Raw genomic sequence first — 15,104 nt, 5'->3', positions numbered from 1 at the left:
CGGCAGTATTGAAGGATTTATAGATTTGATGCTCCCAAAATCCTGTTCCGTGCATCTCTAACCAGAACTGTGCATTTGGCATTTAAAGGGTCGACCCACATATATAAGGACCAGTTCTTCTACTGCTGTGAATGCTAAACTAGCGTTAGCCTGGAGCATCGAGTTGAACAGAAAAGACTTCAGGACGCGACTGTATTTATGAATTATGTTTATAAAACAGCAACCAGCTTAGTAACTGCTGCACACTCACAGGATGCAATGAAATACAGTTTTCTGAGCTTTCTATCTGCCTCGTTAACATCTGCTAATCATAGGAGGCTAAGAAGCATTTTACCCACAGGGGGAAAAGCCTGAAGCCTCTGGTTTGGATCGCCTCGATGTGACCGCAGACGGGTCGCTTATGACTAACAAGAGCAGCAACCTTTTCATCCAAAGAACCACTAAATAAATAAAGAGCATCAAATGATTTTATAAATAGTGAATAATTCAGAAATAAATAATTTCTGTTTTATGAATTTAGAAGAAAAGCAAACATTTAACCTTTACAAGAAGAAAGCAAAGATTTTGTAGAATGAATGAAACAGAGTCAGCTGCTATAAACACACACAGGTCACACCTCCAGCTGCACTGGAAAGAATCAAAATCTAGTCAAAATATTTTTTTCTTAAAATGTGTGCACTTGTACTTGAATTGAGATGGTAAAAGACATTTTGCCAATGGAACAAGTCAACTTACATTTAAAATAAGAAAATCACAATTGCATTGTCTTATTTCAAGTGCATTTTTATATAAATATCTACTTTTAATAGTAAAAATACTCATTCCATTGGAAAATCTTCTTATTTACCTACTCAAATTAAGCGTAAATACACTTAATTTAAGAAATTTTTACTTATTTCTAGATAATTTGTGCAGTGTGAAAACAAACGCAAGGTCACCTTTGAAGCCTGGTATCACTGCTGCCCTGCTAGCGTAGATATTTTAAGCAGATATAACATACAGGACTTTACTGCCATATTGATAATCCAGACTTTTGCTTATTTGGTGTTGTTGGAGACAGGAGTGGCCAAAGGCTGAAGACCCCCCTGGCCTAGAGTCGACACCGTGGTGTGACCCGAGGATACCAGGGGTCCCCAGAGGATGTTCATCGACCTGAGCTAGCGAGTTCAGCCAATCAGAGGTCCCTTTGCAGACTTGAACTCTTTCAGACATTTCTGTTTTTATTCTGTTGTTTTATCCAAGCAGGAAGATTGCTGTAAAACCTGATGAGCCTCCAGAAGCTTCTGATCCTGATGTCACCTCCTGACCAGGTTCCAGACTAAACAGGCGTGTGAGATCAGCTCTAAAGGCCCAACTCTTCGTTGATCAAGGTCCTGATTGGACGACTCAACCTAAACCCGGTATCCACAGAAACAATAAGTTCCATTATTTATTTCCTCATCATAAATATACACTCTTCATTTAAATTTTGATTCCCGATGTCCATGTGATTTATGTCCACATGCTCAGACCCCGCCCACAGCGTCATAGCCAATGGCTGCGCAGGACTCCCAGCGTCAGCAGCTCTTCAGCGGTGCGCTGCAGAGAGACAGAAAGTCCTGTTTACAATTCATTCACAGATCATTGGGTCATTAGCTGAAGGCCCCCGGGCTGAACCAGCCGTTACCAATGGTAAATCTGAATGGACAGTCACACCTGTGATCAGTCTCAAGCTCCTCCCACCTGCCTTCTTCCTCCATTCAGGTGGGAAAATGTTTCCCTTTTTTCCACAGATCATCTTAATGAAGTTATGAGAGATTTAAAAAAAAACCTGAGGAAACATCTAACAGCCCACTGTATTTACTAGATCAGTGTTTTGGATGAAACAGCCTAATGTTCTGGTAGTCTGGTAGAACCGACTTTCTTAAAGGAGTGATTTGGTTCTGAGGAGGAAATAAAAACATCTGGCTGGTCCTAAAGGCTGCTGTGAACTGATGAGACTGGACTGGACCTCTCAGAACAGTGTGTCATGGTACATCAGAACAATTAACATCATTTTAGAACCAGAAAGTCATGGCTGCATTAAGCATGAAGGCAGTGGCGTAATGGTCTTGACTGCTTTGGGACCAGAAACACTGGTTCCCAGATCTTGTAGGAAAAAGTCCAACCATCAGGCCATTACCTTCAGCTTAAGCCGTCTTTGGTTCTACAGGAAAATTATCCGAAACAGAACCAGGTCAAAGGTAGTTGTTGGAGTGGCCTAGTCAAAGTCGGCTGGAGGACCTTAAAAAGCAGAACAGATAAGGTCCAAACTCTGTAGATGTCAGAAAACCAGCAGCTGTGGGGCGTGATTACTTTCCCTAAGCTAAGGCTGGTTGGAGGACTTTGAAGATCTGGAGCTCTGAGGGCCATGAAGACTTTTTACCATCAAAAAAGGTGACGGGTCGGGTGTTTAGCCCAGGCCTGCTGTCGTTTTCTCTCTGCAGCTCTGCAGACCTGTTTACCAAACATCTGTTTGCAGGTGAGAGTCTGAGAGCTGCAGCCAATGTGCTGCTGTGCAAGGCACCGGCAGCACTCCAGCGGTTAACAGCACAGAGGGAGAGTAAAAAGACGACGCCCACGAGGATTCAAAGAGCAGTTTGACAGTTTATTAACAGATTCAAAACAGGAGAAAAACATGTACACTGGTTCAGAACCTCTGACCCGCAAACAGACGGTAAAAAGAGTCCGACAGAAACAGCAGAGAGAAATCCACCTTCATCATCCTCGTCTGTCTAACAGTCAGTGTGTCCTACCTGTCCCACGGTCCACCGACTCAGGCTCAGGGCTTCCAAACACGGAGTGTGATGCTACGTTCAGACCGCACGCTGCTGAAGCAGCCGCTTTACATGCAAAGTCAAAGGGTGACGCCCCTCATCAAAAGGTCCGCTTCGAGCAGTAGGAGCAGTGCATCTTCACTGAAAAAAAAAATAATGCAACCTTTTTTGGCATATTTAGTTACTTTAACACATTTTTTTTATGTCCTACCCTGCTAACATGAAACAGTTGTGTTAAAGTAACTAAATATGACTAAGTAAATGCCAAAAAAACGGTTGCATTATTTTTTTCAGCAGCGGTGTGCTGATCCGACAGCAAAATAATATTTGAAGGTGGGGTCACAATCTTGATGAACTGAGTGCACAGATGTTTTTAATTGGACTTTCTCACTTAAAAACACATTTTACCCACTGATAACAGCAAATATAGCAAAGCCGCTCTCTGCCAAGTATTTGTTCAGTGGAGAAGCATCAGACGCATCTGGACACACTTTACTGAACGCGCTTCAGGAGCGTCAATGATGCACTTGAGGCGCGTCGGACCTTAATGTGGACAAACATCTAAAAAGAGGCGCTCTTTTTGCTGCTTCTAGCGCTTGCGGTCTGAACGTAGCATGAGAGGTCAGGCCATCGTCTGCACGAAACGTCTCTGACCAAGATCCAGGAGTTTGGAAATATTCTCAGGGATCAGAACCCAGAGACCCAATCAACAGGAAGCGGAGTCTACGGAGACCCGGACCGATGAATAAACTGGTGGGGGCCAATGGAAGAGCAGCTATGATAATGATGATAACGGCACACCTGGCATGCGACTCTGATCTCCACCGTGTTCTGGACCCCAGCCTCAGTCTGGACCTCGCTCAGTTTCACAGTTAAACATCGAACAGAACTTCAACAGAAAGTACAAATATTTTCAGTCAAAACGCAACAGGAAATGATGTCAGAGTCAGCATAGCCTGCTTGGGTCGGACCGAGCCGCCCCGCAGGGGGCGCCGCAGCATAGTCATAATAAAACCCTGGCTTCATAGAGACAGATGAATGATTAGTGTTTCTAACTGGCAGAGCTGTGATGTAATCATTATGTCACCTGTGTCAGCCAATCATAGCTCACAAAATCCTGATAAATCGATAAGTTAAAGGAACGACTCGACACAAAGATGACATAAGCCAACAGAATGAGCGGCAACGGAAATGCTGTGGAAGATACAAGCACCGCCCCCTGCCATCTGAGGCTCCTCCCACCTATCCACGGTCCATTAGTCTGGGTTTGGCTCCTCCCAGTTCATGTGTAGGGGGGGTGGGAACTCTTTTATAGGGGCAGGGCCTATGTTACGTCTCGAACTGCGTGAGAAGCGCACGGACCTCGGGGGTGAGCTGTTTGGCCGCGCTGGCGGCCTCAGCGATGGCGCGGCGGTATGGCCCCTTCCTCTTCTTGTCAAAGCGCGACTGAAATGTCTCAAGGAAGGGTGAGAGCTGAGAAAGCGGCAGAAAGGATGTGGTAGGGGAGCCGAACCAGGAGACGCGCGCCTCCTGCCGTACCGCCAGGCCTGTGTCACCGCGGCGAGCCACGGTGATACCCAGGACGCGTGCCGGCCACCAGGGGAAGCCGTAAATCTTTGCCCAGACGATGTCGCCGACACACACGGTGCGGCCGTCCGGCAATAAACACTTTGACACGGATTTGGAGAAGACAGATGAGGAGGATGAAGACGAGGAGGAGGAGGACGTGGACAACTTCCTACGTCGCTTTATGTCACCTCCATCCTCCTCATCCTCACCTTCGGCTGCAGGTGGAGCCGGGGATGAAGATGCGGGGCAGCAAGGGGCTGCCGTGGTGGAGGATGGAGGAGGCGCAGGGGCGGGGCCAGAGGAAGAGGACGCCGGCTCTCCAGGAGGAGGGACGTCATAAGTCTCTGTGGAGCTGCACTCTGAGTGGGAGGAGTCTAAGGAGTAAGAGGAGGACGAAGGCGGGGGAGGCTCCACCTCCTGCCAGCCAGCTCCTTCGTCCTCGTTCCTTTCTACGACAGTGGGGGCTGCACATGGGGGAGGAGGGGCTGTGGGAGGAGCTGTGGCAGGAGACGCAGGTGTGTGGACGGGGCTTGTGGCAGGTTTGGGCGATGCCTCGGAGGCGGAGCATGGGGCTGGCTCATCGGTACGGTACCTTTGAGGTTTGAGGCGCATTCTGGGCGGCAGTGGCGTGCTGATGTTGGTGCCGCTCAGGTGCTGCAGGCGACGAGTAAAGTGGACCTTCTGATTGTGGTTTTGCAGAGCGGCAGCCCGGGTCACTGCCTTTCTGTGGTCCTGGTTCTGGTCTTTGGGCCGGTGGTGCGGGGCCAACTTCTGGAGAACCTTGCGGGTGGTGGGGCGGTCCGAACTTTTTGTAAGAACCTTCTTAGAGTTTAACTTCAGGCGCATCCGGCTGGAGGAATCTGCTGAGGATGAGGATGGAACCACACCCCTCAGGACACGGCGGGAAGAGGAAGTCACCTGTGTCCCTGATGTACGCTTGTCAGCGGCAGAACGTCCTGACCTGTCGTCAATCCTCAGACGTTTCAACTCAGAGGACATTGGAACATCTGGTGGCCGCCGCCGACGTGACGCCTCCTCAGCCTTCAGCTCCACCACACCTCGCCGGGCCTCTCTGTGGCTCCCTGAAGCCACAACACCTTTACATTTGTCACACAGAACCTGCCGGGGGCGGAGCTTGATGGCGTTCATGATTGAAGTGGGCTCCTCGCAGCGGTAGCGACGCTTTGGGCGTTTGATCTTGCGTGGTGGCGGCTGAGGTAAGGCCTGGTTGTAAGTGTCTCTGATGAATAGAGGGGGAGGGTACGGCGCCCCGTCCTGGAACAGCGGCGGTGGCTTGGAGCCCCAGGGCTGGGGGTGGGAGGGGGCGACGGAAACAGCAGAAGCCTCTTCCTGGTTGGTGGTTGGCTTGTCGTCGGCGGCAATCGTCTGCAGAGGTGCTGGCGGACAGCTGCGGTCATCTCGTCTGGGAAAAGTGGTGATGGGTATACCGTAGGGTCCAAACCTGCAGACACACAGACGGAAACTTTCAGACGCTGATCATCAGCACTGCTCTAAAAAAAATGCTAGATGCTTTGGAACACAGCAGATCACGGTGGTTGGGTTCCTAACCATATGTTTAGCTTTAAACCATTCCACTGCAGCACAATGCATGCTGGGGATGCTCTGTTCAGACTCCTCTGGAATGTTTGTTCTATGATACACAAAGTATTTGGATTTCAAACAGATCTATAGAGATAATGAGCCAGATAAAAAAAAAAACAGATCTATAGAGATACACAGATTTAAAAAAACAGATCTAGAGATAGACAGATTTAAAAAACAGATCTATAGATACACAGATTTTAAAAAAAAAACAGATCTAGAGATAGACAGATTTAAAAAACAGATCTATAGATACACAGATTTTAAAAAAAAAACAGATCTAGAGATAGACAGATTTAAAAAACAGATCTATAGAGATAAAGAGCCAGATTTAAAAAACAGATCTATAGAGATAAAGAGCCAGATTTAAAAAAAACAGATCTATAGAGATAAAGAGCCAGATTTAAAAAAACAGATCTATAGGGATAAAGAGCCAGATAAAAAAAAACCAAACAGATCTATAGAGATAGACAGATTTAAAAAACAGATCTATAGAGATAAAGAGCCAGATTTAAAAAAACAGATATATAGAGATAAAGAGCCAGATAAAAAAAAAACAAACAGATCTATAGAGATAGACAGATTTAAAAAACAGATCTATAGAGATAAAGAGCCAGATTAAAAAATATCTATAAAGATTGTGCCTGATTGAAAAATAAAAAACAAAAAAAAACAAAAAAAAGACCTATAGAGATAAATAATCGTCTAGAAACAGAGCAGAGAGCTGTGGTTGGTTTACACTAGCGTACAAAATAACAAAATAAAATCTGTCCAAGTCTGATAAAGAGCCAGATTTTAAAAAGAAGATCTTTAAAGATTGTGCCTGATAAAAAAAACAAACAAAGAAAAAGATCTATACAGATAGAACCTAATAAAAAAAATAAAGTTTTACAGAGATAGAGGCTCCTTCCATGCTTGTTGTGTCCCCAGCATGGCTCCTGGCAAACATGATCTTTGTCTACAAGTCTCCACATAGCTCCAACCAGTGGATAGGAGCTGACAGCCCTATGTTCTGTTGCTAACTGTTAGCAAAGTTAGCCATGTGTCACACAGACATAACGAATCTCAGGCCTGATCTCAGCCAATAGGAGAGCAGTCGATACGGTGGTGTTTTATAGTCAGACTGTGCAGTTTAGGTATAAATCAAAATATGTTTGTTATCATGAGCAGAATTGATCATATTTTCTGCTGCATTAACACCAAGCACTAGCTAAGCTCATGAAGCATGTAGTTATCCAAACGCCCAACAGGAAGAACGGCTCTGAATGCAACACAGAGGAGAAACAGAGAGACGCGGAAACATTGTAATTCCGTACGCGTCACGAATATCAGCAACTCAGAGGGATTTTCTCCAGATGCAACATAGCGGTGAATTTCAAAACTAAAAACACTCAGACAGAAACTGGTTCATCCTAAAGACAGAACAGCCAAACCTCAGCTTAGTGGCGTTGTTGACGCATTCCAGTGCACCATGAACTGTACAGCCTCCTATACTGGAGAAACCAGACAACAACTAACAAACGCATGGAGCAGGATAGGAGAGCAAGAAAATCTGGGAAAATCTATCTGGACCTCAAGAAAGATAACACACCTTTAAAGACCAGATATTTGAAAAGCATCTGACTGGAGTTTGTTCAGGAGGATGGACCTCCATGCTGCTTAAATACACCAGAGCTCAAACCACAGATTGATCTGGTGGAGCCGACAGAATCAGACTCCTAGAGGGGCGAGGAAAACTTCAGAAAACTAAGTAAAAGTCTGGCTGACTCCAATTGAAGCCTGTTTTTTGGTTGCCATGATCTAGATGACAGTTTAGACGGGTATAAATGGGGAAACTTGAAAAATCAAGAGAAAAAAGATTCAGTCATGCTACAGATATCTCCACTTCCACAGAGCGCAATAAGGACGATTTTCTATGAAGAACCAAGCCTAGATCTATAGAGATAGATAAATAAAAACAGATTTATTGATAGCATGGCGTCATATGTCGCTACTACAGGAATGGTAAAAAAAACTGCATAGTAACGACTTGCTTGTACTATAAATTGGTGTTCCAATGACTGAAATTCACTTATATGCTTTTTTTTTTTTGGAGGGGGGGTTAATAGTTAATGACTACAGGTTTATGTTCTAATCATACCTCAGATTAATTGTTTCTTTCATTTTTCTACCAATTGTCTTCCAAGCTGTTGCTTCAGCGGCTCTATCTGGCATTATCTCTTGTTTTCTTAACTTTACTGTGGGGTTTAAGAAGGAACATATTTTTTTTATTTTTTAGGCTGGAAAAAACTTTTAAGGTTTCCTGTGCAGCTTAATATATTCTTACCTCAGATCAATGCATATATATGCTAAATATCTTCTAAATAAATAGAAACCCATTTATTCATCTTCACGCTGCACTTTAGGATGGTGGATAGTTTTTGGCCATAACATTATGCTGAATCTGCCTCACGTTTCCTTTTCACTGCTGCAGTGGGAGAAACACTGTCAGGATTACCGTATAGAGATAGAGCAGGATATAAGAAACAGAGCTATAAAGATAGAGCCAGATAAAAAAAATAGATCTATACAGATAGAACTAGATAAAAAAAATCTATAGAGATAGAGCATGATATAACAGATCTATACAGAGAGAAAGATAAAAGGGTCTAGAGATAGCACCAGATTTTAAAACAGATCTATAGATATAATGCCTAATAAAAGAAACAGATCTATAGAGATAGAACGAGATTTATAAACAGATTTAGTGCAATATAAGAAATAGATATATAGATAGAGCCAGATAAAAGATTGATAGAATTCTATAGAGATAGAATCAGATGTAAAAACAGAACTACATTTATAGAGATACAACCGATTAAAAAAATAAAAATCAAAAACAGATCTATGGAGATAGATTGCGATACAAGAAACAGATCTATAGAGAGAGCTAGATAAAAACCGATCTAGAGATAGAGACAGATTCATAGAAACAAATATATAGAGTTGGTGCCAGATGAAAAAGAAACAGATCTATTTAAATAGAGCCTGATAAAATACACAGATTTATAGAGATGGCGAAAGATAATAAAGAAAGATCTATAGAGATAGAACCTGATAAACATGAAACAGACCTATAGAGATAGAAGCAGATTAAAAATAAACAGATCTATAGAAATGGAACCAGATGAACTTTTACTCTTGGGCTGAAGCCCCAAAGGTCTCTGGTTCCAGTTTAAGAATGAACCAAAGTCAAAGACAGAGAGAAGGAACCAGAATGAAAAGATGTTACCTCTGAAGGATGAGAAGCTTTTCTACAAAGACCAGTTCTAGAATCGCTGTGAACCACACTGACTGGTACTGACCCGGTTTTACTGAACCAGTCCGACCTCAACTGGGCTGAACTATTTGGCGATACCGGATACTGACTGAAGACGTCATCATTGCTAATAACATGTGGACCCAGATATGGATCCTGGCAACCATAGAACAGAAGTGCCTAGATCTCTAGAACCACTGCCAGAAAGAACTGGACCAGAACCGTTCCTCTGAAACCCGAACCAGTCTCTACACTGAAATGATCCTAGAGGACTGACAAAACCCAGAGAAACACTCTGATTATGGTACCAGAACTTTCTGTTACCGGAACCTGCTGGACTCCACCGATTCCCTAAAGTTGGAGTTGGACTTTTCAAAGATCCAAACTAAGTTCTGGAACCACAGGCCCGGTTTCCAGAAGTTCACAGAGGAAGCTGAGATCACCAGAACCACCGGGATCAGCCAGCAAGGGGAACGATGGATGAAGGAACCCAGAGCTGAACCCATCAGAACCATCTGGACTGGGCTCTGAGTTCTGATAGCAGCTGGATCCAAACTGTTCAGAACCAACCACTGACTGCAGGTCAAAGATCAGAACCAGATACCCCTACTGTGACTCGGTTTGCGGTCCAGAACCATCTGTAAGTGCTGGAGATTGGAAAGATCTGGGCTCAACTGGTACCTTTTGGACACGTCCATCAGAACCCCTGAGAAGACCTGCTCCCCCAGGCGGAACGACACCACCAGCGCGTCATCGATCACGTGCTCCAGGCTGACTCGGACCTCGGTACCAGGACTTAGGTCCAGCACAGAACTCGGTACCGATCCAGGGCAGTCTTCGTGTTTAGAGCCTGCTGATGTCTTACAGAACTTGGCAGCTGGTTCCGGAACCCCTTCCGAACCAGATTCCTGCTTAGGTCGGGATCCAAGTTCTTCCTGATCCAAAATGGTGTAGCACCGGTCCAGTTCGGTGGTCTCAGTAGGTTCTGCCGGTTCAGCCAAAGAAAGCCCGGCCTCAGAGACCGGAGCAGGGTCCGGAACCGAGTGCAGGAAAACCGCAGGGGGCTGCGGGTCCAAAGGGATGGTTCGATAGCTGCTGGTACCGTCTGAGTTCGGCAGTCCCAGAAAGACCCGTTCAGAGCCGCTGCAGTCCACAGGGAGCTCCGAAAGCTCCGAGCTCGGGGCTTGGTTCGGGGGTACGCTACTCCGGTCCGGTACATCATCAGAGGTCCCACTACGGTCCAGCTGACCCTCGGAGGTTCTGTCCGTCCCGGGTAAATCCGGTCCCGCCCCGGGCTTCTGCTCCGGACCAACATGGCGGCCCTCCGCAAATTCTCCGTTCTCTGGATTCCCACTCGAACCGGATTCTGGAGCACAGCTGGGCTCCGCTGGGACCTGGTGGCGTCCGGTGCTGTCCAGGCCCGGTTCTGGCGGATTCTCGGACCGTGCTGTGGTCGGAACCACTGCTCCTGCCTCAGCAGCCACGGCCGCCATTTTGTTTCGCTGATCTACTGAGTGGCGGTGAAGCCCCGCCTTCCTGCTCCGCGGCCTCCTGCCAAGGGCTCCTCTGATTGGCCCGAATCGCTGTCAATTAATGAGAGCCATCAGAATGACGTCCATGATTGGCTGATTCAGTCAGACTCGGTGGCTCCGCATCGTTTGTCAGCCGGTGAAGCCTGCGGCCAAGTGGTCGGAGCTTCCCTCCCTGAAACCCACCGAGAGCTCGAGCGGGTCACGTGACCTTTGGTCCAAGTAGAGCAGTTTTGTTTATTTTTGTTTTTTGTTGTTTTATCTTTATTTCAATTAAAGAATAAACAAGTGCAACAAAAATGTAAAAAATAACAAATTGCTAGGGGGTATGCCACAATAAATAAGTATTTAAAGTCAGGAGAAAAGAAAGAATAAAATGATAAACATGTCAGATACCTATATATACCGGTATTCTACTAAACATATCTTCTAAAACTTGTCCAGAATTTTGAGTTGGGAACAGATTGATCTGGCTTTTTTTTTTGCCTTTTGGCGAGTGGAGGATCAAATAGCACAAAATATTGCTTAAGTTCAGTTAAGTAAACAATGAAATCTGGCCTTTTATTTAGATAGATATTTGTACTTATGCTAATGATAATTAAGAGATTGACAAGGAAGATTTTGGGATAAATTTTACTTTGCAACTGAAAACCAAATAGAATATTTTCGCCTAGAACTTGAATATCTTTTAATATATTTTAATCCACATAGTTACAAAGGTGTGGCCTGAAAGTCTTAGCATATGAACACAATCAGAACAAATGTGTAACAGATTCTGGATGAAGATCACCAAAAGTGCAGTTCACAATCATTTTAGAATTGAACTTTTTAAGGTAGTCTATGGCAGGATGGATCCTCTGAGTGAGTTTGTATGAAAGTTCCTTCACCTTTTTAATGAGAAAAGAGTAATAAGGTAAGAACCAAGTATGTTTCCATGACACATCAGTCACAAAGCGGTTCCAGTATGCTACAACAGCAGCACTTCTCTCTGAAAGAGGGATCTGATTGATTTATTCTTCTTACGAAGGGACGAGGTGAGACAAATTCTGCCAACAGGAGAGTCCATGGGAATCAGAGTAGGAGATGAAGATGATTTGAGTCTTGGCCTCTGTTTGATTAACATACAAATCCCAGTCAGAAAATAGATTTAAAAGCCTTGTATTCTCCAGAAGAGATAGGAAGGTTGAAATTAGAGAGAAACCCCTCATAATTCAATAAACAAACAGTTGATCAAGCAGAATAATCTTATGACTCCAAAAAAAAGTTTATGTTCTTGTACAGGATGTCCTCATTGTTCCAAATGAAATACAGATGAGGTGAAAAGTGCTTGTAAATAAGTGACCATGATAGAAAAGCCTGGCGATGAAAACGAGACAACAAGACAAAAAGGCTAATACCGCAATTTTTGAAAAAAATGTGATGAGGGATAATTTTCCATATAGAAGTCTGAGATGTAAACAAAAAAAGGCAAATCTTAATCTTATCTTTTAAGTGTTCTTTAAGGTAGTTTAGTTTAGTTTATTTAGGATCCCCATTAGCTGTAGCAAGCTACAGCTATTCTTCCTGGGGCCCAACAACAAAACATGAAATAAAAAATTACAAATGAAATAAAATTATGTGGACATTAAAACAACATCTCCCATAGTCTATACATATACATATATACATACACACATATACACATACATATAAACATATATACATACACAGAAACAATCCAAACTAATCAAAACAAACTACAAAGGTAGAGACAGAAAGAAGTTAAGCCCCTTGATTTTCATATGAGTTAATTAAAATAGATTTTCGAATGTAATGGGTCCCACTCTTCCAAACAAAGTTAAAGAGCAATTTCTCATTTTCTTTTTCAGCATTTTTGTCCAAATCTAAATCCTGAGCCGCATAAGTTAACCTTCAGCCTTGCTAAAATACGAGCCAGAGGTCCCTTAATAAGCAATGCTTACATCTTTTTTTTACCTTTTAGATTAGAGAATCAAAATGTAATAACCTTTGATATTTTAGTTCTTTTTTATGGTTTTATCTAAATAAACATCCTCATTTTTAACTGTAATGCCTTTAATTGATGTCTCTGCAATCTTTAAATAATCTCACATTTTGAAGATTCAAATGCAAACCAGAAGCCTTTTTAGAAATTATTCATTACTTGGATCACTAGAGAAATTAGATTTTTGTCCTTTAAGAACAGGGCAGAGTCAACAGCCAGTTCTTTTCCAGCGGCAGTTAAACATTTCAGAGGACTGGTTTCAATATGATCAGCTAGAAGTTGAGCTACCAGAAGAAACAGGTAGGGGAGGGACAGAGCACCCCTGTCTGATTCCTCTGCAAATGTTAAATCTAGGAGGAGCCATTCATTCATTTGATAGAGCTTTTGTTGTTTACATAAAGAGCTTTCCAAATCCAAACTCTTCTACACTTCGAAATATAAAACCTTATTCTAAAGAGTCAAAAGCCTTATAGAAGTCAAAAAACAAAATGAATCCATCATCAGAAACAAAATCAGGGTAATCTAAGATATCAATCAATTAATCTTGTAAAGCTGACCTGCTTCTGCCCCAAATGGATGTCTCAACCTTTATTAGTCCTCTGCACACTGTCATACTTCCTCCCACTCTTTTCAGAGTCCCACTCCCGCTGCCACTGGCCCATTGTCTAGCGCAGAGGTCTCCAACAGGGGGTCCATGACCCCTAGGGGGTCCACTGAGGTACTGCATGGGGGTCGCGAAAGTTTTTTTTATATATATATTCCTCCCTGCAGTTTTTTCCACTAATTGAAATGTCTTTAAATCCACATTATCATGAATTCAACACACTGTAGTAAACAGATCAATGGAGGCAGAAGATGTCTTTCCGTCATCAATGCACACATTCAGCGACACACAGGAGCTCTTTCACCTGGGGCACCGTTTCATTTACAACACCTGTCCCATCAACCAGGAATCAGAATCAGAAATACTTTAATAATCCCAGGGACAGAGATGGGAAGTAACGAAGTACAAATACTTCGTTACTGTACTCAAGTAGATTTTTCTGATATTTTTACTTTACTTTACTACTTATTTTTATGGCCACTTTTTACTTCTACTCCTTACATTTTTACACAAATATCTGTACTTTCTACTCCTTACATTTTTAAAAATTGGCTCGTTACTTGAGTTTGGAATCATTTCAATGGAGTTACCGTTATTATTTTTCACGTCATCAATACCAAATTCAATCTAATTGGATGGGAATCTACGTTGCATTTGACGCACCACTACAAGATGAATCGACAGATTCGGCGGTATTCATTGGCGGCAAATCATTGCAGCTTGGTGGCGGTGGCGTTAGCATAGTAGCATGGACGACGAGATGATTGAAAATGAACACAACGGAGATCTAGTCCTATTGGCAGACATCCATTTAAAATGTAGGCAACGGCATGAAAAAAGTGGTTTCTACTTTTACTTTTATACTTTAAGTAAATTTACAAGCCTGTACTTTGTTACTTTTACTTGAGTAAAGAAGTTTAATCAGTACTTCCACTTTTACCAGAGTATTTTTTAACACAAGTATCTGTACTTTTACTCAAGTACGGAAAGTGAGTACTTTTGCCATCTCTGCCCAGGGAGAAATTACTTTCCTTACATTACTCCATCTGTAATAGAGTGGCTATATAACACAATTTCATACAATATATATAATTAGGGGGTCCATGGCCTGGAAAACATTGAGGACCCCTAGCGGGTTACCACGATATCCTGAAAAAGTACTGTGAGTGTGCAAGCAGACCTTCAGAATAAACTTGGTATAAAAACAGCAGAGATAAATGCAAAATAGATTTTTCAACAAAGGAGATTTCATCCTATAGTCTTTACCCGAGATGAAACTGTTTCACCGAGGAGTCACCGACTCTATCAGCAGGGATGCACATCATTCATTGATGAATGAGGGCACCCCGTCCCTCTGTTCTAAACCAGACTGCAGCTGCGCACTTCTCCAGCAGAGGTCAATCTAAATGACGCTCAAGTGCTTCAATGCAACAAGTGTTCTTGTTGTGGGAAAGTGTTCCACCCTCCCCACTCTGTGCACCAGGTGTAGCAAGTAGCAAGCCGTTGATTGGCGGGAGGTGCAGATGGCTTCATAGCGGAGCAGGCCTCTGCGAGGTGCATGAGTCTTTGTTTCCCCTACATGTCGGCTGCCTAAGTTGCTGGTGTGCTTGATCCACTCATCTAAAAACGTAAGTACCATCTGTGGCTGGGATTGGGGTTGGCCTTTGGTGCTATGCCTGCTGTGTGTTTCTGCAGCATTGCTGTG

The 15,104-nt window shown here is 43.5% G+C and overlaps 1 protein-coding gene across 1 annotated transcript; it reads right to left on the bottom strand.

Annotated features, from left to right (window-relative positions):
* Positions 1-3,253: 3,253 nt before the first annotated feature.
* Positions 3,254-10,925, bottom strand: LOC107090348 (PWWP domain-containing protein 2A-like). The gene is made up of 2 exons (XM_015383673.1): positions 9,946-10,925; positions 3,254-5,826 (listed from the first exon to the last, which is right to left on the bottom strand). The coding sequence occupies exons 1-2, from the start codon at positions 10,755-10,757 to the stop codon at positions 4,125-4,127; spliced, it is 2,514 nt and encodes an 837-aa protein (XP_015239159.1). The 5' UTR covers positions 10,758-10,925; the 3' UTR covers positions 3,254-4,124.
* Positions 10,926-15,104: the final 4,179 nt, after the last annotated feature.

The sequence above is a fragment of the Cyprinodon variegatus genome, unplaced genomic scaffold (assembly GCF_000732505.1).
Source record: "Cyprinodon variegatus isolate N-32 unplaced genomic scaffold, C_variegatus-1.0 Scaffold291, whole genome shotgun sequence".
Lineage (NCBI taxonomy): Eukaryota > Metazoa > Chordata > Actinopteri > Cyprinodontiformes > Cyprinodontidae > Cyprinodon > Cyprinodon variegatus.
The sequence above is the reverse complement of the archived record's forward strand: the minus strand, read 5'-3'. Positions and strand labels throughout refer to the sequence as shown.

What these genes read in the sequence shown, in the direction of transcription:
- LOC107090348 (XM_015383673.1), bottom strand. Translation starts at nt 10,757, where the DNA reads ATGGCGGCCGTGGCTGCTGAGGCAGGAGCAGTGGTTCCGACCACAGCA. An exon ending in CTGATGGACGTGTCCAAAAG is followed by an intron (nt 5,827 to 9,945) that starts GTACCAGTTGAG and finishes GTGTGTCTGCAG; the next exon opens with GTTTGGACCCTACGGTATAC.